Here is a 24,092-nt window from a genome sequence, read left to right on the forward strand (position 1 = left end):
AATAAAACACAACTGTTCTCTGTGTCTTTTACAAAAATAATACTGGCTGAAATCTTCAACAAGTGTAAACTATCAAATAACAGAAATAACTGACTCCAAAAGAAGCAGGATTACAAGCCAAATTCAGTCAGCTTTTAAGAATAAGAATTTCCTTCCTGAGCATCTTTTCCAAAAGCAACATGTGACACAGCATGAATATAAGCAACACTTGAACTGTTACAAAATACATTAAAAATAAATTACTTAAATCCAGAAATATTATTCTGATGGGCTAAAGCAGACTTATAAGTTGTATTTTTATGTCAATAACTGTTTACAGAACACTAGCCTTAACTCCAAAAGCCATTTAACTCTTCACAGTTTTCATAAGGAAATAATGTACAAGGCACACTAAACACTGTTGGGCCAAACACATTCTACAGTTTATTACACATATTACATTCTTAAATAAAAATGCGTCACATAACATTTTTGCATAGATATCTTACAATATACCAATTTAAAAAAGAATTATGAAACAGACCAGTAACAAAAATAAATTTTTTCTTCATTAATAATTTTGTAACATTAACATACCACCATCATATAATACAAATAATATTTTTAAATCTTAAGACTTTTTGTACAGCAAAAAAACTGACAAAGTAATATATTTATATATATATATATATATAAAAAGCTTAAAAAAAATAAAATGTCAAAAAAAGGCAGAACTGAGGGCTACAAGATTGGGTACTTCTGTGATATATTAGAAATACCAGAGTAGGCCTGAGAGAACGTGACCGAGGGCATCTCCGAAATGCACTTGTCAGACACATCTGGTAAAAGAAAAATTATAGTGCAAAATGAAAGTCCTTCAAGCAATGTTGTTTGTTTTTTTTTTTGTTGATTTTTTTTTGGTTTTTTTTTTTATTAGGGAGCATTCATACATTTTGTTGATGTTATTGTTTTTGTTGTTAAACAAAAATTCCCCAAACAAAAATCTCATGTGTTGTAGAGAGCAAGTTTCAAAGAACAAAAGGGAAAACAGGTCATTTTGAAAAGAAAAAAAAAAAAAAACAAAACCAAAAAACTCAGCCTGCATTATTATTTTTTCAACTAGATGAGCAGACATGCCAAACTAAGGCCTTGTTTCTAAGAGAAAAGCTCTTATGGTTTATATGCAGTGATTTCAAAACCAGATACTTAAATGGTGCAAAAACCTTCCTGTAGAGGTATCTGAATTAGTTGAAGCATTTCTTACACTTCAGCTTAACTGCATAGGATGCCAATGCAAACTTGATCCTGGCAATCACATAACAGGTGCAGCTACAAAGTGATTTAGCTAGACTGATTTTAACGTAGGACAGCTTCCCTGGTAGAGACATGGCCTTGGTAACAAAGTAGTGTTTAAACCAGTGTTTTGATCTACTTCCAGAATCTGACAGGTCTGGAGATTTAAATACAGAGTGATGGGTAAAACATACGTTGCAAAACATAAAGATCAGCCCTTCAGCCATCAGGCCTTCCAGGGACTACATGTTAGCTTTTCATTTCCCCGAGAGCCCAACAATAAAGGCTAAAATTCCCATGTTTCTGTCCATTCTAGTTCCCTTTAGTGTGTACATGCGAAGCCCTCATCCCTCTCCCTTCCCACCTCCCCTCCCAATCCCCAAATTTGCAGCCTACTCATTCACAGTACACAGCAACATGTATTTCCCAGCACTGTTGAAAACTTTCCTACAGAAGCTGACATGATACCTAAAATGCAGTGGCAACAGCAAGTGCCCTCCTTAAATGAAAGCAATAGGCACAGTTGGCTACTACAAACTGTAAGTCAGTAGCTCAGTTTGCTCTTCTGTGTAGATATATACAGTATACTGTTGTACATCCAGACCCACACAGAGACAGGGTGGAGAACCTGTTTTCTGGCAGTATATAGAAGTTAGGACCAAAGCACTTTAAAAAAAGGTCATCAAAGCTTTCATTTTGAAAATCGTAGATTCCAACTTCAATTATTACACCAAAAATGCCATCAACAAGCATTAAGGAAAACTATAAAACCCTGTTTCTAAAATGACGCCTGCATTTGAAAGTTTTCAGGTAGGGAAACTCATTCTTGAGGTGATAAAGGCAGTCTACTCCCCATCTCAACATTTCTAGGTATATAATTTATATATACAACTGTATCATTATATATATAACTTATATAGCACAAGTATTCTCAAGACTTCTTCCTCTAAGGGAGGAGGAAATTCTCAGCTTTACAACACAGATCTTAGTACCTGGTAGGCCAGATCCTACAGTCCTTACAATGCTAAATCTTGCCACTGAAGCCTGTGCAGAGCTGTGGAAGAGAAAGACTGCAGTAGTCATCCCTCAACAATTAATAAAAAGAGACACAAGTGTGAGAAAAGGAAGAAAAGTATCCAAGCTTGATCTGGAAAAGATCATTCATGAAGGTGTAGTTTAAAAGCTAATGAAAGACAGGAAAGACTTGCCAATGTTGTAGTATCTTGTGAGAAAAATATTTCTGTCTTTTCAAGACAAAGTTAAATAGTTATTGTCAAGCATTGTTTTGTTTTTTATTTTTTTCTTGGTATGTAGATATCTTTACAAGTGCAATTCTATCTGAAATCAGCAAAAAGTAGTTTAGAAGTTCTAGGTTAGAGCATCGCCCAGGATATGAAAGCTCAAAAACAATCTTACTGGATGAAATAACAGAATGTGCCAAGTCCTGAATGAAATCAAGAGTAAAAGCCCTTGATCCACTGAGTGCTGGCCTTATAAATTTAAATTATTTACAAAATTTTCCTCTTTTTTTTTCTAATTTAAAGATTTTGACATACATTAAGAGAAGAGGAAGGGAAACACTTTAGGAAGTTGGACTTCATCAGCTTTGCCAAAAGTACCAATTACTACCTCTTTTCTATACAGACAAATAAAGTGTGTTAAATAGGAGGAGCAACCTTTATATTAGATACAAACCCCAAATTGTCTAGGGTCAGATAAAAATGATGGGAAAAGCCTGATTCTGTAGATATCAGAAAGGTCACAGCTGAGATTTACTCAGTCATGCAACAATCATATTGATCAACTCCATTTTAGCTAAACACCCTAGTGATTAGTTAATTTTTTATGCCTGAAGTTAAAACAATTCTGAAAGCAAGGATTGAGGGATCCTCTTTCATTGAGATTCTTCTTCCCATCTGTGTTTGGTGAGTGTTTCTCATGCATTAAGTGAAAATGTGCTACCCCAAGAAAAATAGTAGTTTCAAAAAGTCTGAGGAAAATAAGAATGAATGAAAAAAATGTTCACCTTTGTAGAAATATGTTGGCTTAGATTTCAGGTCCTGGAAACCATTTCTGAGACATCACATGGGTCTTCCAGTCTAGCAAACTTGTTTCCATAATATCTGGCTAGTCCCTGCCGCTGTGACACATATCAAGGTATGATATTGCTTCAAACTGGTTTGCTAAGGGTTTGGGTTCTTTTAAGATTTCTTCCTCTCTAAGTCTCCCTCATGAAGAAACCTTATAAAGTTTAACAAGGATGAAACTCTCAGAATTCAAGAAAAAACCTACAGATCTGCCCTACAGTCTGTTTCATCAGCACAAGACTACGAAGAAATAGAACCAGTACACATTTAATAAGTAAGAGCTGTGAAATGAATCATAGAAACACAGAAAATTAGTACTGGAAGGTTCTTCTGGAGGTAACCTAATCCAACATTCAACCCTTTGTTTAGTGAGATCAGACTGCTCAGGGCCTCATCCAAAATATTGAAAGAATCTAGAATTTCACTTCAGTTGCTAGTTTAGCCAGGTAATACAATTGTCTAGACTGAGTACTAGCTACTGAAAAAGAACTCAGAGATAATGAAAAATACTCTGGATTCTGCCATCCACTTTTAGACCAATCTCTATAAAATATGTCTGATATTTTATGTTGCTCTTTATCTCCTAAGGGGAAAACGAAACAGAATAAAGAGGCATCAAAGTGCTGTTTTAGTGTAAGAAGTGACTAAAATACAGTATAATGTGTCTTCATGTTTGATACGGTACAAATGAAACAATATATCCTTTAGTTCAAAGTGAACCATCAATGATCAAGTCGAGAAAAACCGAATTTTGCTAGCCAGGCCTCAAGCTGGTAGTAGTACAGGATATTTTTATAAGCATATTTTTATGCACAGATTTGGCAAATTTGATTAGAAAACTATTTATAACAGTGCTTCCGAAATTATTTTTTTATTAGTTTTCAAAATAGAATCTTGACTTTAAGTTGCCTCAGATAATGGAAAAATCCAGAAAAAAAAATGTTTTATCAACACTGTCACATACAAAGCACATCTCAACCTGGAATATTCTGTCTCCCCAATCATGAAAATGATTGACATATGGGAGCAAGTCTAGCAGAGATTCATGACAAAGGTAGTGGAACACATGATGGATTAAAAGAGGCTGAGAGACATGATTCAGCCTTAGGAAAAGAAGAGTAAGTGTAGGTCTTATTGCTATTTCCAAATACCTAACCAAGACTGTAGAGAAGAAGCCAGACTCTTCTTGGAGGTGCACGGTGGAAGAGGCCTGAAAACAGGTTTGAACATGAAAAATTCCTACTTGACACACAAATTTTTGGAATTATTTTTTTTTTTACCATGGAAGTGGTTAAATATTGGACCAGCCTTGACAGAGAGGTTGCAGAATTTCCATTTGTGAGGATATTTAAAACTCAGCTGGCTACAGCCATGAGCAACCAGCTCTAGTTGGAGGTTGGCTAAGATGGCCTCTGGAGGCCCCTTTCCACATGCATGATTCTATGATTGACTGTTCTGATCCAAAATATTATTTAGCTAATCACAAAAACTCACATTTATTTTAGTTGCTTCCTCTGTGTACACTATTTTGTGAGACTCTTAGCTCAATCTGTTTTCATCCTATAGTTCCATGACCTTGGAAATCACAATCTGACTTTCTTATAATGGCTTCTCTTTTGCAAATAGGCATAAATCTCATATTGAAGGAAACAAGGTAAAGCTGCTCCTTTCTACAGCTGGATAACTCAGTCCTCAACTGTCACCAAATTTATGGGTTTGCTTTCAAGAAGCTTTACACAGAGCCTTTCCTCTTTAGTTTGATTCTACTCATAATTTACAGAGAGAGAACAACTGTACAACTTTAGCAAGGAGACACAGGCCCAAAAAGGAACTAACTGTAACAGACTACACAAGTTTGAAGTGTACAGCTTAAAATATCCGCAAAGAAACAAACCTGTCATTGTAAAAAAAACAATCCTGGAATGTGTCACTAATTATGCCTTTCCAAAACGGAGGCTTGTTCTATAAAATACCAAAGTTACAGTTCAAAATTTTAGTAATGACTAAGACACTTGCATATGGGCACCCAAAAACGGAAGTCAAGAGATTGACTGGGTACACCATATATACAGCCAAAAAATACCTTGCTTTTCAAACATAAGAGGTGGTTCCAAAGCTCAGATTTGGCTTCAGAGTTCAAGACCTGCTACAAAGCCTGAGAAATTTGAAATCTGCCTTTTACATCATTTTTTCTATGTTTTTTAGGCTATTTGTATCCAGGATTTAGATGTAGGCTTCCTTTTGAACAAAGTAAAGACATATTTCAGCATTTTTTCCCCCTGGGGCCCTTGTTCTGGTATATTTAAATAAGATGCCAACAAGACCACAAATGACAACTGGAACTAAAAGACAGTCTTGCTTGACTCTTTTTAATTTAAATAGGGTCTGGTGTTTAAACCATCACTTAATAATTAAGGTTTGTATACTACTGATAGCACATCTAAAGGCAGGTGTGTTCAGAGGGCAAAGGAGGATATTTTTGCAGGTTCACAGCCAATGAATATTGTAGTGGAGAATTTGAGCGCATAAATTTTAGGACACTACAGTAATGAAATTACAGGATTCTCATACTTTTCTTAATCTAATGCACTCACTGGATGCTCTACAGTTTCACACAGCTGAGGTTTCAGTTCCCATTAGATATCTTCCTGAGGGGCAGCAGAGAGGCAGCACCAATCTCTGCTGTCTGGTGACCAGTGACAGGATCCAAAGGAATGGGATGGAGCTGTGTCAGGGGAGGTTCAGGCTGGACATTAGGAAAAAATTCTTCACCCAGCAGGTGGTCAGACACCAGAGAAAGGCTCCCCAGGGAAGTGGTCACAGCCCCAAGCCAGCCAGAGCTCAAGGAGCATTTGGCCAACACTCTCAGGCACATGGTGGGATTCTTGGGATGTCCTGCGCAGGGCCAGGAGTTGGACTTGATGATCCTTGTGGGTCCCTTACAACTCAGGACACTCTGATTCTGTGATCTGGCAGGATGCTCTATTTGTTTCAACACAAATTAAATTCTAGGGCCCTCAGTCCCAGTGAAACAGCTGGGTGGAATGGCCATAAGAAGTATGCAAATACAGAAGTAGAGAAATACGAGATTGTCAGCAAGCAGTGCTCTGCAATTTTTAAATGTATACATATATATATATATATATAAGTATATATATATACACATATAGAGTATAGTTAGTTTTAAATCTTTGGAATAAATTCAATTTTTTCTTTTCTCTCTCTTTCTTTCTGACTTTCACTCTCTCTCATGCTCTTATCATGAATATTACATCATTGCCCCTAAAAGATGGTTAGATTTTGGTCCATATTTCATACCATATGGGCCAGACATCGTATTTCCCCCCTGTCCCCAAAGTGTTCAGTTGACAGTCACAGTGTTTTGTGAAAACTGTGAGGAAAACCAGCATCTTTTAAATAAATTCAATCTCTCACTGGAACCAAAGGTTGCAAAATGCTGAGAATTCAAGTGCCAAGGATCCCGGTGACAGCTCTTAAAAACATCTATTGAGTTTCTTGTTTGCTCTTTTTTCCCCTTAGAGTACAATTTTACCTCCCAAAACATAAATTAAGGGAAATATTTAACAGTCAATGAGTCAAAACAGTCAAAGAAGGGCAGTTGGCTAATACATTATAAAAGAGCAGCAACCATTTGTAGACCACACGCTATTTTGTTTCATTTCTAGACACATCTTGTAGGGATGGTCCAAGAATATACAAAATATACAACCTAATGACAGCCTGCCTGCTTGCATAGGCCATTTTCATGGTCCTAAATGCAGTCTTTGGAGTCAGGGCCAATGCCAAATAGGTTCAAATACAAGTTATGGCAATACATTTTTTTAGTTTGGTTTTTTTTTTTTTTTCCTTTTGTAATGAAGACTTTAATCCACTTTGAGCCAAAGAAATCAAATTATTATGACGGAAGGGTGAGCATGAGACCTCCACTTCTCCTTGATGATTCACACCGTAGGCCAAAATGGACCTCTAGGTTAGTAATACTTTGGACCAATCATTTGGAAATGCCTCACTGCTGTATGTAAAATCCAATCCCTTCCTTCACCGCTCACATGGTTACATTTTTTCATATAGGAGTGGGCTACAGCATCAACTTCATGAACAGAAAAGCAGGACTTTGATAAACGGGCTAATGCTGAATGAAGCCATTGTACTTGGAAGAGGTTCTTGATTTCCTACTGAGAGATTGGAGTAGGATTTTTGGCTTGGGTTTTTTTTTTGTGTGTAAGATGCTCAACAAACAGGTTTAAATTAAAATGTCTGCAGATGCTCTTTACAGAAACAAAAGGCTAATGTTTTAAATTGGTTAATAGAAGAACTGCAAGAAAAAGCAACATAATTCACCACTAAATCACCGTGGGTTGTGGCTAATATGCTCACATGATGTAGAAGGAATCCTGTAGTCATGCCTGTGTGGCCAGTCCCAGACTGATATCCAGGTGAAGACAAGGAGTTCTGAAGATCACTTGTTTGTGGAGAAAAGAGAAAAAAGGTTTAAGCTTCCAAACAAGCTTTTAAAGTTTTTTGTTCAAAAAATAAACAAGAAGTCCTAGCTATGGCAATAAGGTGAGGCTTACAGAGATATTAGGTGCTGTATCTCAGGGGTTTGTCCCTTGGCTACTTAGCCATGGTGGCAGCAGCTTCCAGAGTCCCTAGTGCATATGTTGTGCAATAGCCAAAAAAAAAAAAAAATTTAAAAAAAAAAAAAACCAACAAAAATATAATCCTCCATGAAGTCTACATAAACTCAGGCCAAAAAGAGGATGTTTGTGTCACAAGTGTCACTCCACAGTCTACTGCCATTAAGGCCACTGGTATTGACTTAAAAGGATCTCAATAGTTCAGTTCTGGGAAGAAGAACCAAAACCAAGACAGGTCAAAGTGTCTGTGAGAAGTCTGATGCACTGAAAATTAGGAATTCTCAGAGAAAGAACAAAAAACCCAAGAGGTTAATTTTGGCTACCAAACTGGGATTTGGTTTTCTAGGTCATTGTTTTCCCCCCATCTATTTAAAAAGAAAGTTAGTGCTACAAATATGCAACTTCAAGAGGACATACTCTTCTACTGAGTTGCACTGAGAAGCAAGTTAGATAAGCCCCTCCTACTGCCATCCACCTGCAGGGAAGCCTCCTCTGTTTTCTTTGATTTCCACTGGTAAAAACAAACAAATCCAAGAAGGATGAAGTACTATAAGTAATTGTTCTTTTTCACTGACTTCACCTCTGTATCATTTCCTCGCCTGCATCTTCTCCCATCCGGCTGGGGCAAGGCATAAAAGAACCGATGTAGGTATTGAAGTGTAACTGGGAGCATGACACTGTGAGCATGTGGTCCCTGTACAGAGGATTACACGGGATCAAGTTCTCTTCTCCTGTAAGGTAGCACGTTGTAACTTGAGTTCCACTTTCATCTCACAACACTTAGCCCAGATGATATCCATGCCAAGCTGACTGATATTTAGATGTGTCTCTTCATGTGGAGGGCGAGGTGATCCGACCTGGAAAAACACCTGCAACATAAAGCAAGCAGGAAATAACTATAGGATTTTGGAAAACAGGGTTTCTGCTCCTTCCTTGTTATGTACAGAAGAAAATACATATCCCAGTTTAGAGAGACATTCCTTGAGCTATCCATGGATCACAACCAAAGCCTGTGTGATCAGCCTCTGTGATCACAGATAAGCAACTACCCTGGCTCTTCAGCAGCTAAAGAGACAACGTTTATCCTTTCCCTGTTCCTCTCCCTCTTGCTTCTTTCACTGAGTCAGACATCAGGGAAGAGTGCTCATCTATACATCTGGACTATAAACCAAAATATTTAGTAAGTGTGTGTTTACATATTAAAAATAAATAAAACAAATCCGTTTTATTCAGCAACACCATTTTTTAAAATACCTGCTTTCTCAAGTGCCCATTCCTTGCAAAAAGCACCAAAGAATGATGCTAGTTTTGAAAGCTAAATTCTTTCTAACTCCAAACTGGAAGGAAATCTGGCTCAGACTTTGGAGGCTGACAATCCATCAGGCTTCATATCTCCCCCTTCCTCTCAGCTGGGAACCTGGGTGGTAATATGTGGATTCTGATTAATATTATCTCCGTGATGGATGTTGACAGAAGATATTATGCCTATTTTGTAAGAGTGACAATTGAAAGACAGAGAAGGCAAAGAAGTTGTAAATCACACAGGTGCGGTAAAACCAAGGGAAAAAAAAGAAAGCCAGGAATTGGGCTTCCAACTTCTGTTCTTTATCCACAAAGCCTTTCCCATCTCATAAGAAATTATATTTATTTTTATTTTCATAAGAAAACATGCTTTTCTGTCATTCTGAACATGTAGCTGGATCCTGATGAGACAGACTCCACACCCATTAGATATGGGATTGAAAGTACCAATCCATTACACCCACCATCAGAGTGTTGTCTAAGGTATGTATGGCACTGGAAAGCAAACCACAGGAGAAGCAGGCAGTGGTTCTGGGTGCCTACCCCACAGCCCTAAAATGGAGCCTGTCACGGTGACAGGACTGAAGACACACTTAGAAATTAAACTTCTACTAGCAACTTCAGTAGCACATTTAAAAACAGTAGGTTTTCAAGTTTCTTGCAAATTCCGGCTTACCTTCTTTCCACCTTAAGCCACAAGATACTGGTTTATTTATTTTAAAAACATTTACTACAAATATCACACCAACCCCCACACACCTGTGGCTTTTGAGTAAACTGGTTCTGTAGGATCCAAAAACACGAGGAAAAGCTACTTACAGAACTGATTTGCCTGGCATGTCTTTTCAGTGCTCCACAGAACTGGAGTATAAAGCAGCCACCAATAATGGTCTGAAGAGTATCCAAATGGCTTATTGTGAGAATCAAGATAGCTCATCTATGGGCGCTGAGTGTATTTTTTAAAAAGCAATAGTTGAGTGTTTTGTAGTTTTCAGAAAGAAGAAGCAGAAGAAAAAACTGAACAACCCCCCTACAAAAGCTAATACTGATAGATAAAAAAAGAACAGTCAATCTAAATACCCAAAGAATAAACACCCTAAGCAAAGAAAGGCTGAGAAGAACTATAAAAATGAAATTATTTTAAATAGTTAGGGGACTTTTTCTGTCCTGCTGAAGTATGCCACTGCACATGTGATTAATCAGCATCTACATGAAGAGATGAGTGATCAAGAGGTACATTTTTAAGACAAGGAAACCTTAATACAAGATATCTTCCACAAGAAAAGTAGTCATTTACTCATCTTTTGTAAATGAGCAACGAGCATAGCTCTGCTCAAGTCATCTCTTCTCTACTTGCAGGGGTTACAAGGGAGTTAATATCTTCTGAATGGCAAAAATGAGACTTCAAAATAGGATGGAGAAGGCATTCCTCCAAGGTCCTACAAGAGGCACAGCAAGACACACGTGAATGTCACAATGGACACTGGGCTTTCAACACAGCAGGCTCTGCACAGCTAGAATTTTCTAGACCTAGAGTGACAAAATACATCCTTGGACCAACGTCTCTCTCATCAGTCTTAAACTGAGAAAGCAGCATGCTCTGGCTACAAGGGCTGCCAAAACAAAACAACAGCTTGAGTGGCTGCCAAAAAGACATGCACCAGCTGGCACTTCAGTCTAGGACTAGTCACAAGACCCCCACCAAAGCGCAGCTTTTCCTTTCCAGTTGTCTCTTTTACAGATGCAACCCAGCAAAGTGCATGCTGAGTCACATCATAGCCAGATCTGTTAAAATTATAGATTCAGTACATTGCTTCACATCAGTAACTACCATATTAGCACCTATAATATTTTTATAGGTAATAAAATGGTGCCATATTTGCTAGTTTATAGCTAATAAAGTGGTACAATACTAATTCTTCACATTCTCCCGCTACCTAATTCGGTTAGTTCTATCTCTTGGTAAGGCTGGTGGATGTGGATATTTATTTTCAACTGTAAAACAGTCTATATAAAATTTTTGCAGCTAAATCACACTGTCAAAAAGCCTACTGATTACTGGACACACTTCTTTTTTTTTTTTTCTTTCTGGGACTAGAGGCAGCAGCGGAAGAGGCTTCACAGGATAAGCTGTCAAAGGAAACTACTCTTCAAAAATCAAGGAACAGGGGCTTGCTGGTCTCTAGTCCTACCCATGACACGAGACTTCTCTGCACCTCTGGCTTTACACCTCTTTCAGTTCCAGAGCAGCTCTACACATCACACATGGGCCCATCACAGCCTTCTCTGAGGGCTTCTCCCCCGTCAGTCTAGCTCTTCCTAGAAAGAACAGTTTATGCTAGAATAAGACACTCTAATTTTAAAACTCGTACAGGGATGTGTGATACACAAATTCCCTGCTCCCAGACATGATTCCTCCCTTTCTCTTTTTGCTGTATCTCCTTAGCAACACAATACGGCTTGGCACTGATGCCTCTGAAGGAGAAAAAGGGAAGGTAAGTACAATGAGAGAGAATGTATCACTCAGACATCTTTCCTACCAGCTGTGGATTTTCCACTGTGGGATGTGTTCATTCCAGCTAAGTGCACTCTCTGCTTGCTATCAACAAGGAAACCATGAGCACGTGTGCACATACGCAGAGAGGAACATGCATCCCAACAGTCTGGCACTAAGCTGCTGTTTCCTAAACACCTATTTATCTAGAATCAGTAAGTGCCACTACCCTGTCAAACTCTTCCCCTTGAAGTACTGAGGGCTTGCACCGTGTGAGGAACAACCCTAGCTTGTGTTTCTGAAGAGCAAAATTCCTGGGAAATGCTAACAACGAGCATAACCCTGGCATCTGGAAGGCACTAAGGACTTTCCTAGGGTGCTTTCCACCCCACTTTAGCTGATTGTCCTTTCTCTCCTGCTGCCACAAAGCTACACACCATTTGCAGTACATATGATGTTACTCAAAGCAGTGGTAGTTTGCCAGCTATGACTAACAATGTGATCTGTGGGCTGCATGGTGTTGGGACAGGGCTGGGAGAGCAGAAGAGAATCTCATCTCTTTTGTTATAAAATTTACTTATACACAGCAGACATTAATACTCCTTTGACATTGGTCGGAAGGTGAGAGACACAAACACATCTAAAAACAGTCTTGGAAGGGAAATGCAGCCAGCCTGTGTAAACAACATCCCCTTCTGCTATCTGAATCACCCCTTCCATGCTCTGTTTGCCAAGATACAGCCTTCAGCTCTGAACAACAACAGGCATAGGATTTGTGCAACATCAGTGTTGTTAAAACAGCTCCAATCAGCTCCTTAAAACCTAACAAGCCAGCATGTCTGAGAGAGTGGCCACAGCTTCTGTCAATAATGGTGAGTGCAATAAAGGCTGGCAGTTCAAATACAGAGAAACTGTTCTCCAGCTGGAACCCTGGCTCAGGAAGGCACATCTTTAAAAGTCTGCTTACATGGCTAAAGGCAGTTTTAGGCTCATGTTTCAGTGCTTGCTTGAGGTGACCCCTGCAGTAGGTGGTAGCAAAGAGGCCTGAGAATGAGAAAAGAATGAAAAACAGTAGAGTATAGCAGAGGGAGGCAAAAGAACAGGCACTGTCACTCTGAAAGCTTGCAACAATTAACTGGGGGAATAAGGATAAATCTGCCTCCTATCACCACACACAGATAGTATGGGCATAGAGTTTAACAGTGCACAATCCTCAGCACTCTGAATTTTATTAATAATGTTATTCCTTCATCTACAGATTCAGTAGAAGAGTAGAAAATGCATTAGATGATTACAGGAATATATCTCTTAACTGCAGTGACTGAGTTTGCTGCCAAAGAGAAAAGCTAGGTAGAAAGGGGTAATATGTGGAGGGAGAATAACGAACACTTAACAAAGGGCTGAAAGAGACCAAAGAGTTGAAAATACCGGCTGTATTTCTCTAGATCTCTGCTAAAAATATTGTTTGTCCTGACAGAAACCCTAGGGCATGTGTATGTATGTGTGTGTTTGTGGGGCCACTCGAGGAAAGAAAAGAGAAAGGCAATGATTTACATTTAAAACAGAGAACATAATTGTTCTCATTCACAGAAGTGCTTAAACAAAAGCACAACTGCAGAGGTCCCTACTTGGCTTATCCTGTCCCTCATTCTGAGCAAACAAAAGATGATCCAGGGATAAAACAAAAGATAATCCAAGAGGAAGCCCTCTGTGGGGGAAGGGGGACGGGAAGAGGGGAGACGAGGGCAGAAGAGCACTTAAGGAGATGAAGCTCTTGGAAAGGCAGGATGTGAAAATGATCAAATTTCCTTCCCATAAAAGGATGGGGTCCCTTGTTTATGTCCCACACATCCTCTCTCCACGCATATTCTCTCTTGGTCTGGTGTACCCACAGGCTTCCTAGAGGCTTTATTGTATTACAAAACGTTTCCTTATCACAGTCGAGAACCCTAGTGCTGCATTAAAAAGATGGGTAATTTTCTTAAGCCTCTTTTAAAAAAATATATAAATAGGATTAGCTGGATAACATGTTCAAATGCAAGCACGTTATTTGATTACTCAATAGTGGATCCAGGTTTCACCCAGGGCACTGCCAGTCTTCAGCTGGGGGGGTGAGTGGGGGAGAAGCGCTCATTGTTCGATCCTGTCAGTGCTGTCAAGAGTCATTACAGGGGTAATTGCTTTTGCTCCACCCTGATTTCTTATCAGTAGAGATTGGGGATGTGGAGAAGGGTGTTCTTTTGGTTTTGTTTCTAAATTGAAAGAATCCAGCTTTCAAAAACACTCAGCACCAAGCAAGGATGACCAGATTTTTCAGAGAAGCTCAGTATTTACTGAAGCAGCGAAAGCAGCGAGGGCTGTGCAAGCACACCGCGGTGAGAGCTGCAAGGGCGGCTCTCCCAGGGAGCTGCTGGGTGCTCAGCTCACACCTCATTTCCCCAGGGCACTGCTGTGTGACAGGCTCCTTAGGAACCTCGGCCCTGAGCACCTGCCAGGCTTTCAAGTCTGGGCCCTCACTGAATGAAGGTGCAGAGTTATTTCCCACTTCAAACAGATATCAAGAGTGAGATTTAAAATTGTAGGAAAAGGTTCACTAATTAGCAGGAATGTGCAGAGATCACTGATCCTACTCAATACAATCCCATGAATTTGAATGGTAAAATGTGTCTAAATCACTCTTGGGCTTTGCCCTGTGTTGACTTTTCTTTAGGAGCCCTGGACTCAGTGCTAAGAGGAGACAACGATCATACAGAAATTTAATGTTTTTTTCCCTAGAGGTTTCTTATAGATTTGGGCCACTTGTGGCACAACAGCCACACACTCCCCATTCCTCCTGCCATACAACAATGTTTTTGTGAGGCCCACCCTGCCCTAATGTGGGTAGCCAGCAGTGTTGCTTGGGGCAGTCCTTGAAGCAGAGCAAATAGAGGGTGCTTTGCCTTTGTGAGAACAGCAGGCTTACAGGATCAGAAGACAGAAAGCTAAGGAGATGCTTTGTGGAGAGGTCCATCACTGAAATGGTCTAAGGCCCTCTGAATGTCTTCTCTGCTTTAAGAGCATTAACAAGACCTGTCCTATGAACTGAATCCTGTGCCCACAACAGACACCAGCCGGGTTCAGTCAGGCCTACACTTGGTCCCACATTTTGTTCTGTGCTGTGGGATTAGACTGCTTAGGAAGAATTCCCCATCTGCCAGCCTGCCTGGCCCCTAAGCCAGAGAGGACAGGAGCTGAGCAGAGGGTCCCTCCATGGTACAGGGATCCAGGCACTGGGACAGAAGGGGCCCGCCCCTCTGCTGGGAGACAGGTCTCTTGTCTCTGGGAGCTGGAGGCTCCCTGCCAGTCACCAAAGTCCACAGGTCTCTTGAACACCATGTTAGGAGCTGCATTACCTGTCACAATGGTTGCATTTAAAGGGCTTTGCACCCGTGTGCTTTCTGTAATGCCTCGTGAGCTCGTCGCTGCGTGCAAAACGCCACTCGCACCCTTCCCACGAGCACTTGTAAGGCTTCTCACCTGCAAGGGGAGGAGAGAACAGTCAGCGTGGCAGCAGCATTCCTGAGCACTCAGCTTAAAAGCCCCGTGTCCTCCCACCCTGCCTCTAACCCATTTCAGTCACTTAGCCCTTCTTACAATTCTTGGTCAGCGTGGGATGCAAATAACCTAGGGCTTGTGATGTATTGTACTGAGGACAGTTCCACTGCAGATTTTACCACAGGTGAAATTCTCACATAACCTTATATCTTGTTTCTAACAAAACCAGGCAACTGGCCTTTGAAGAAACCTTAAGAATGTCCTCAAATGTCTAAGCAGCTGTGTGGCTGAAGCTTGATTTTCAAACAGCTTTTCAGCTCACTCTAACCTTGCCAGATGTATTACTGCAGTACTTGAGTGACTGTACTAACACCTGAACACTGTACAGGTGTGCACCACTCCTGAGTGACCACCACTACTGCACCTGATTCTGTTTACCCTTTACGTGGCCAGCCTTACATCCGCTCCCCTCAAGCATTCATACCTGCTGCCCCCAAGGACTGCACCTTTTTTACTTGCTTCTACAAAATCTATTCCTGGGACCAAGAAATTACGTGTCAGGTCATCGAGTGTGAGAGGATACACTTCTTTGAATCAGCTGGTCCTTCAGGCTTCTTGCACTATACCTTCATCAGCTGTTATTCTGCCCCAAAATATTAACAGTACCATTGAAGGCAATGAAATGGTGTAGTGGTAAGACAGGACACATTCCAGTCTGCTGGTCGGAGTTGGACTCAATGATTCTTGTGGGTAACTTCCAACTCAGGATATTCCATGATTCTATGCTCACATCTAACTATCTCCTAATGCACATCAGTCTCTGCAGATCAAAGTGTGCCATGGTGTAACATCTGTGGTATCATTAGCACCTTCTGATGAAGAATCCCAAGTCATGAGTCCCATTGCCTTTTCAGTGCATATGTATTGGTGTGCATTCAAATTTAACATCTCCCTCCCACAACAAATGCTCCAGTGCATCTCTTCCAATAGTAACTCTATGTCACTCTTTACCATGCAGTCAGTTGAGATAAAATTCAGACAATAAATCACTTTCACTACCAAGCTTCTAAGTGGCTTATTACTTATTTGTTCTTAAAATTCCTAAGAAGGTAATCTTAAAAAACCCACCACGGGCCACACTAAGGCTACAATTTGCTAGATCCCTCTAGGCCAGTCAAATGAAACAATCATTTGAGCACAGCAGACAATGCAGAGACACAGATTGCTGTATTTAGTGTGTCTATTCAGCAAGTAGAAGAGTGAGATCTGGATATGGGAGACCATGATGATGAACTGGAGATGCAAAAAGAGCAACAAAAGTGAAAAGGGAAAGAAAATTGCAGCAAAATGAATGAAAAAATGCTGTTCTCTGGTTTGTGAGTTTCTGCAGACTTCTTGTTGCACAGGCAGCTCTGCTGCACAGTGGTCATCTGCCCCAGACAGAACAGCAGAATGGGCTGAGACCATAAGTGAAGTTGAGCCATTTTTTTGGCCTTTGAGAAGTTTCTTTGGTTCAGGAGTTCAGTTAAAGAATTCACGGGGATGAAGTTGTGAAGAGGGGCAGCAGCTGGCAAGACTACACCAAAATATCCATTTATCCCACAGTCCCTGAAGAAAGGCCAGCCTGGATGTCCCTGCTGTGAGTCACAGTCTCCCATGGAAAAATGCCCAACAGGACAATGGACTGAGCCAACAATAATATTACCCCACTTAGAATGTGCCTGCTTGGTCATCTCTGCAGACTCACCTCTTGTTCCTTTATTCTTTGGATTTCTTCAGGAAAATAAGAAGTTAGAATTTTCTTAGTGAGAAAGGTGCTGTTGTCTTTTTTTCTGGGATGGTTACCCAATTGTACCTCAAACACAGTCAGCAGTGCTGGCCTCTGGAGCTGCAGTTGCCTCAGTTGCAGCCATCTCCCCCCAGCCCTTTGCACCCTACCTGGCACACAGCATCTGCTCTCCTCAGAAAAAAGGAATTTCTCAGGCCTGATCCTGTGCCTGTGATGACGCACCAGTTTGTCTGACCAGTTCATGCTTTATTTTAAAAAGTTGTCAGTAAACAAGCCTCGATGATAATGCAGTTCCTTGGTTCTCTGACGCTCTCTAGTGCCTACCTTAGAGTGGAGACAGCCAGGCAGGGAAACTGCCTTGCAGTACATTTGCCACGCACACTGCAAAGCAAATGCAGAAGACAACTGCTCAGCCAAATCTGGCAGGTGCAGCCAGTCTGAAGGATACAGTCATCTATAGAGCAGAAGGGTGAAGAAAAAGCATCCTGGGCTTTCTGTGAAACTATAGAGGCTACTAGGATTGAAGTGGAGTTTGGTTTGTTAAAATTTGTCAAGAGCTTTGAAAACATACAGTGCTACATATAGGTTACAAGAGACAGAAAAGCCAAGCACCGTTACTGGTGAATGCAAAGAATGACACATATCTCTGTTACTTGCTGCAGGGGCTCCTCTCCCAAGTGTTCCAGCTTTGGCCTTGCACAGCCCTGAGCTGAGTTTTGTTTTTCCTTTGTAACCCAAGCCCTGATCAGCAAAATGTCAGACAGTACCTCTCAGTGCTCCAGACTGCACGCTGCCATACCAGGCTCCCAGTGCACAAGGTAAATGTAAAGAAGCACAGTGACCTTTAAAGCCATGCCAGACGGCTCCTTGACCCAGAGACCTCAAAGACATTAGATTTCCTGCCCTCCTGAAGCTATTAAAAAACACAAGAGGGAAGGAGAAGAGAGACCTGCCTGTCTCTGCATGTGAAGACTACAAACAAACTGCTCCTTTAATGGCTGCTTTCACCTTACATGAAGATGAAATGGAAGTGTAACTTGCCAAGGTGCACGTATGTAGAAAGCATGGGAATGAAAAAGGGGGGAAGGTCCTCCTACCTCACTACTGGCAATAGCAGGGATAAAAAATGGGAAGGATCCTTTCCATGTATTAGGCTGTTCTTCTCTTGTTCAGAGGATTAGTGAGACTAAAAAGATGATGAAATCTTCTACTGAAGGCAAATGCAAAACTCCTACTCACTTCTAAAGGGCCAGGATCTCCCCCTTTTAAAGAAATTAATTATGAGCTGCAAATCCAATTAAAAATAGGAACATCATGGAGTTGTGCCACACTTTTTTTCTAATTTCTCAAATTAAAAACCACATTCAAAACTTGTGCCTGCAAGCCACTTCCAGGAAGGAGGCTCTGCTCCCTAAGACACCTTTATTTAACACAAGGATCTATGCAGTCCTTAAACAAATCCATAAACCCACATTTATACAAATACACTCAGTGGAGGATCCAGTCCTCATACAAAAGAAGCCAATACCTAGGAACATGTTAAATACTCAGTTCTTTCAGTTCAGAACTTACTCCACACCATGGGGCTGGCTCAGATTCCACACACCCATAAATGTACCTGGGAAGCAGTGCAGATATATTCAAGGAGTGAATTATGCAATTTCCCTAGATGAGCTGTGTTTAAAAAAATGTGTCATTTGCTTAGGGAAAATCTGTAAGCAACATAGAAATACTGGCTTTTCAGCTGTTTCTACTTTTTCCTTTGGGACTAAGATACACTACCCAGTGATTCCAAGCTTATTGACTTGTGGTTTCCATGGGCAGTGCAGCACAGTGCAGGAGAGCTGCAGTGAGACAGTGGGTGCACAGGACCCAACACCCACACTGTGTGCATTGGAAGGGTGTTATTTCTGGCTGGCCACAGCCTCGTCCTGTGGCTGGAGCCAGGCCGTAGGTGAAGTGTGCCAGCTGTGCACTCACACAGCAGCTCCTGGGACAGGAAAAAATCCCCATGGCTACACTCTGGCCAGGCTGAACCAAAGTTCATCTCAAAAGAGGTCACTTGATCACCAGGAAACACATCAGACACATCTGAGTTGCCTTGTGAGGATCCTGGAGAAGCAGCCTGCACATGCCTGCTTGTGCACAGAGCCTTGTCCTGAAACCTACTGGTCTGGAAGGGCTGTATTACCAAAACAGTGCCACAGAAATGCTATTAGCCCTTCAGATATACTTTAGGGTTTCAGTCCATCATGACTGCACACATCTGTGAAGCAGCCTCTCTTCACTGTGGTGTGTCCTTTGGTCCATACCTCATTTTAACCTTTTCATGTTCCTAGAGCAAATTTTATACCCTGAGACTTGGATGCTTGGGGGAGTAGGCTCTCTGTTCCACTTGTGTTTATGGCACCTCACCCAACCGAGCTCTTCTTCTAAAGTACACCCAAAGCACATTTCAGTACAGTCTGGCCCTCCATCCTCTATTTCATCCAGCCTGGTCCAATCTGGTAACTGGAGGACAGAGACCTTTGAAAATTTATGGGAAACATGCAATACTGAAGCTAAAATTTTAAGTTGTAACAAAAAAATCCATCAGACTTTGGCAGCCCTAAAATCGGGTCACTATTCTTTTTGTGACTAAGATGAATGCAAGACTAAATATTAGGCATCTAGTTGCAAAAATAAACATGATTGGTACAGATTTCTCTTGCAAGCCAAAAATTTATCATTTGAAATTATGAAAAGCCAAGCACACAATCTCATTTGCACTCCTGTGGCAAACACACACTAGGTTTCCAGCAAAACATGATGGATATAGCTGAGTTGGTTCTGTAAAGACCACCACACTGGTCTTTGGAACTTCTCCCTCCATTTTCCAGCCTCAGGAATTCTTGGTGAGTTTTGTCTCATGCAGCTTTAGATATTGAAAGCCATAATCTGACACTGCCACCTATGGCATTCTTTTTCAAGTTAATAGGGAGGCAAAGGCAAGGCTGGACTGTGACACATCATACCCAGGCAGACTGGAATTGGAGGTGCATTTCTCTACTTTGATGGTGCAGTGGGCCAGATAAGCAGCTCAGCTGCACACACCTGTATCTTTGCTCTCCAGGCACAAACCAGAGAACATCAGGTTTTTGCTCCAATACATATTTAAATTGTAAACCCTGTACAAACCTTCACAACAAATATTTCCTCACAAAACACAGCAATGGGGATGTTGTCTATTCTCAAGATACAGAGACCCACTGTCCTTGCCACCTACATCCCACAGGCATCCTCTAGGTCCCAGACATATTCCTCTTGTCCAAGAAGTCAGGCAGTGTTTGCTAAGACATCTCAGAAAGGCTGTTTCAGCAGAGTGATTAGTAGAAACATTAAGTTACAGGAAACAGAGCTACCTACTCAAGATCAGCTGAGGACATGACCACAAATCTCCAGCACACAATGGGCACATTATACTTCTTATAGCTACATTGTTTATTGCTAATCCCAAGGGTTAAAATGTCGTGAGTGCACTCTTCTACAGAAATAATGAGATTTGTAAGAAGAAAACAATAATATTCAGACATCATTTGCCTTTTGCTTTGTAGATAACCTAGGGCTATGGTTTTAAGCCTCTCTTTGCAGCCCTGCAGGCTAGGAACATTTATTTTGAAATACAGAGGAAGAAATTTGCTCTCTATTCCCCGAATTTCAACAGCGGGCACTTTAAGAACAAAACCCTCCAGATTTAGGGATGTGCACAATAAGATCACAGAGTTCCAGTGTGATGGGGTGAAACCCCGGCTCCATCCAAGTCATTAGGCTCAAGTTTCACTCTGTATCTTTATGGAATTGAAAGCAAAGATATTATGATTATCCATCCATCCATCCATCCATCCATCCATATCTATTTCCTTACCCCTCCTGGCACTCTCCTGCAGGGCACTTAGTAAAACAATCAAGTAGTTTAAGCTCCCAGTCTTGCAATGAGCTTCAGAGGAGAATCACAGTCAAAAGCTTTGCTGATATTCTCTGTGCTAAAATGTGGTAGTGTCATAAGAGTGCTTTAGTCCCTTGACACTCCTTTTGATTCAGCCAAAAATGTTTAAAGAAACTGAGGGGAAACCCCCAAATTATGCTTATATGCATATTTTGAAGGCTATTCAAAGCAAACTATGTTTTTAGAGTTCCTTAATATTACACAGCTACACAAAGCTAGCATGTGAAAGTGTGTTTAAGAAAACAACAGAAAAAAACCAGCATGTGTTATAATCCATTGAGAATTTTTATTATATAGTTTCAATATTCTAGAAAAAGTTGTCTGAAAGAAACACAAATATTTCTTTCCTTTTAATAATCTGTAATTTTAAAACCATTTAAAATGAAACTAGTTCTAAAAGTCTAAATTTCTAAAAGTATGTATTGAAAGACAGTTTCAGCTACACTTGTTTCAATATTGATGTTTCCAGAGAACTAGACAAACTGTAAAATTACAATGAAAAAATGAATTAAATGCAAGATTTTTTGCATGTATTTCTCCTGTAAGGAAGTTCTGAGGATCTGATATGTGTGAAGAATCAAGTACTGCTTTTTAAGAGTGTTTTAATAACTTTCCTTGCTAACCTAAGAGTATTTTAATTATTTTTCTTGTTCCCCTTATTGAGAAATCCTTTTGGGACCTATTGTTCCTGGGCTGGTGAGTGGGACCATGCTGTTGCAGGAGCAGCAGTGTCACTGCAGGATGAAGCCAGGCATCCTTCAGAGGCCAGTGTCTATGGGGATGCTGCTGCTGCAGACACAAGACCCTCAGAAGTGCCAGGAGCTGGTGTGGTTTTGGGGGAGAAGCAGCCCCCACAGCACCACGCAGAGAAATGCCAGGCAGGCATTCCTAGCTGCTCTGCAGTTTAGGATGAAAGTCTGCCTCAGCACAATGAGACGCCTTATGTGGAACTTCACATTACCAATATTTTATATTTATGTAGCACTCTTCATCTCCAAGGGTCCCTGAGAGCTTTACAAGCTACATACATGGCATACCAATGAAGCCAAGCCATAATTCTTCTAATTAGCTGAACATCAGCACACAGCACATGGCACAACAGAAAATGTTACTGGTCACTCCTCTGTCCCTATGTAAAATGCTATATGAGCTGTAATAGAAACGTATCTCAGAAGTACATTTGGGTTTAAGGACCACTGAAAAATGAAATCTAACAAGACAGGTCTCCTTAACACCAGTGCCTGTCTTCCCTCATTACATGTACACACTTTGTCAAATACGAGACCCAGAAGAGGAGCTGCCCCAGACCCGCTCCCCACTTTCACACCAGATTCAGCACGTTACCATCACGTGGCTCAGGCAGCTGTTCTGCTGGTGAGGTTACAAAAAAGCTGGTGAGCAGCTGCAGTCCCGAGCACAACAACATCAGCCTCTTTTTAACATTCAGAAGTTCATTTCCTTAGCAAAAAAGAAGAGCAGGCTATTTAATACACACATCCTCTGGAGATCAATGCTAATATCTAAGCGTATGTGCATGCAACCCATCAACCAGTAAAACTAATTACAAAAATCAATTTCAGATACTTTTCTGAGCCTTTCATTCCTCAATATACTCCTAATTGATTTTTGTTGGAGAATAGAAAGCCTAATTAATATTTTTATTATTTAAAAGGAATGCAAAGGAGGGGGCAATGGTGAGTGCTTAACTGGTCCGCCGATGTTTTCTACACAAAAAAAGAGAAAAAAAAATTAAAATTGGCATTTTATTCAGTTTTGCCACCTGCTGGAAAAATGGAAAAGCCTTTGAAAGGGTGACAAAGCACAAGAGAAAAGCTGGCAGAAGACAGTATGGGGCAGAAGAGGAATGTGACAGGATTGTGAAATACACAATGTGAGAAGGTTGTACCTATTTTTAGAAGGGCAGGGATGATCAAGTGTAAAAGCAGTACATTTCCATGAATGATGTACAGCTCCTTTCATCCAAAAAGGTCAGAAGTGCCCTTATAGAGAGGTGACTCTGATCATATTTATATTAGAGATGGGGGGAAGGAGGTTAAGAAGGAGACCCAATGTCCAATCAGTCTTTCTACAAACTTCAAAGCTCCGGATTAGTTCCTAAGGGCCTTGCCAAGGCTTGTCTACCAAGCCAGCAGCAGTTTCAGCATGTAGCCATTCAAGACACAAAAAGAAACCAATTTTTGCAGCATTATATCTTACGCCACACAAGCACCTAACACACATCCACAAAGCCCACTTGCCTAGCTGAAAAGCAGAGAAAAGCAAAGCATGTAGCAACATTCAAAGAAATGGAAATGTTCCATTTTCTACTCAAGAGGCTGCATTTAACAAGCGCACATTGCCCTCCATACTGAGCCCTGAAGGAGGGGAGGAACGCCTGGCTTTATCTCTTTGGGTCTGTGCAGGACTCCCATTGAGAGTGATAAAGCCTTTGCAATGTGCTCCCCGTTCAAACATCTCTCCACAGCTCCTCTTTGAAGGAAGCTCCTCGATGGTGGGGAGCAGGGCTGGGGGACAGATGCTGGTGCCAGCCTGAGCACACAAGCCCAGCTTCTGCCCCATTAATTGCCAGCACATCCTCCCCTGGGCCGGGCCCTGGGGACAGCAGCAGAGCAGCAGGGACACACGAGCACCCGGCAGCAACACCACAGCAAAACTACCCAATTAAGCCTCCAGAATAAGTGAGTGTGGAGGGGGGAGGAAAATTTAAAAAAATAAAAAGAAAAGGAAAAAAAGGAAAAGGAAAAGGAAAAGGAAAAGGAAAAGGAAAAGGAAAAGGAAAAGGAAAAGGAAAAGGAAAAGGAAAAGGAAAAGGAAAAGGAAAAGGAAAAGGAAAAGGAATGGAGTTGCTTGGCAACGGGCGGGCAGAAGCGGCTGTGCAGCAGGTCGGGCTGGTACCCAGGCGGCGGGGCTGGCCCATTAGCACCCCACATCTCATGCATTTCCTGCGGGG

The 24,092-nt window shown here is 41.1% G+C and overlaps 1 protein-coding gene across 3 annotated transcripts in view; it reads right to left on the bottom strand.

Moving 5' to 3' along the window:
- Nucleotides 1–398: 398 nt before the first annotated feature.
- Nucleotides 399–24,092, bottom strand: part of KLF7 (KLF transcription factor 7) — a 65,834-nt gene continuing 42,140 nt past the window's right edge. The window contains exons 3-5 of one of the 3 annotated variants that reach the window (XR_014956754.1): nt 15,206–15,329; nt 8,598–8,886; nt 399–7,842 (exon numbers count right to left, since the gene is read on the bottom strand). Coding sequence is in view for 2 of the 3 variants with exons in the window: in XM_021538858.4 (XP_021394533.1) it covers nt 8,835–8,886; nt 15,206–15,329 (176 nt within the window). In the remaining variant the exon portion in view is untranslated. Of the gene's footprint in view, nt 8,887–15,205; nt 15,330–24,092 lie in introns of all 3 variants that reach the window. The other 2 variants (XM_021538858.4, XM_085585235.1) reach the window with 2 other exon arrangements.

Source organism: Lonchura striata, chromosome 7, assembly GCF_050655825.1.
Source record: "Lonchura striata isolate lonStrDom1 chromosome 7, ASM5065582v1, whole genome shotgun sequence".
Lineage (NCBI taxonomy): Eukaryota > Metazoa > Chordata > Aves > Passeriformes > Estrildidae > Lonchura > Lonchura striata.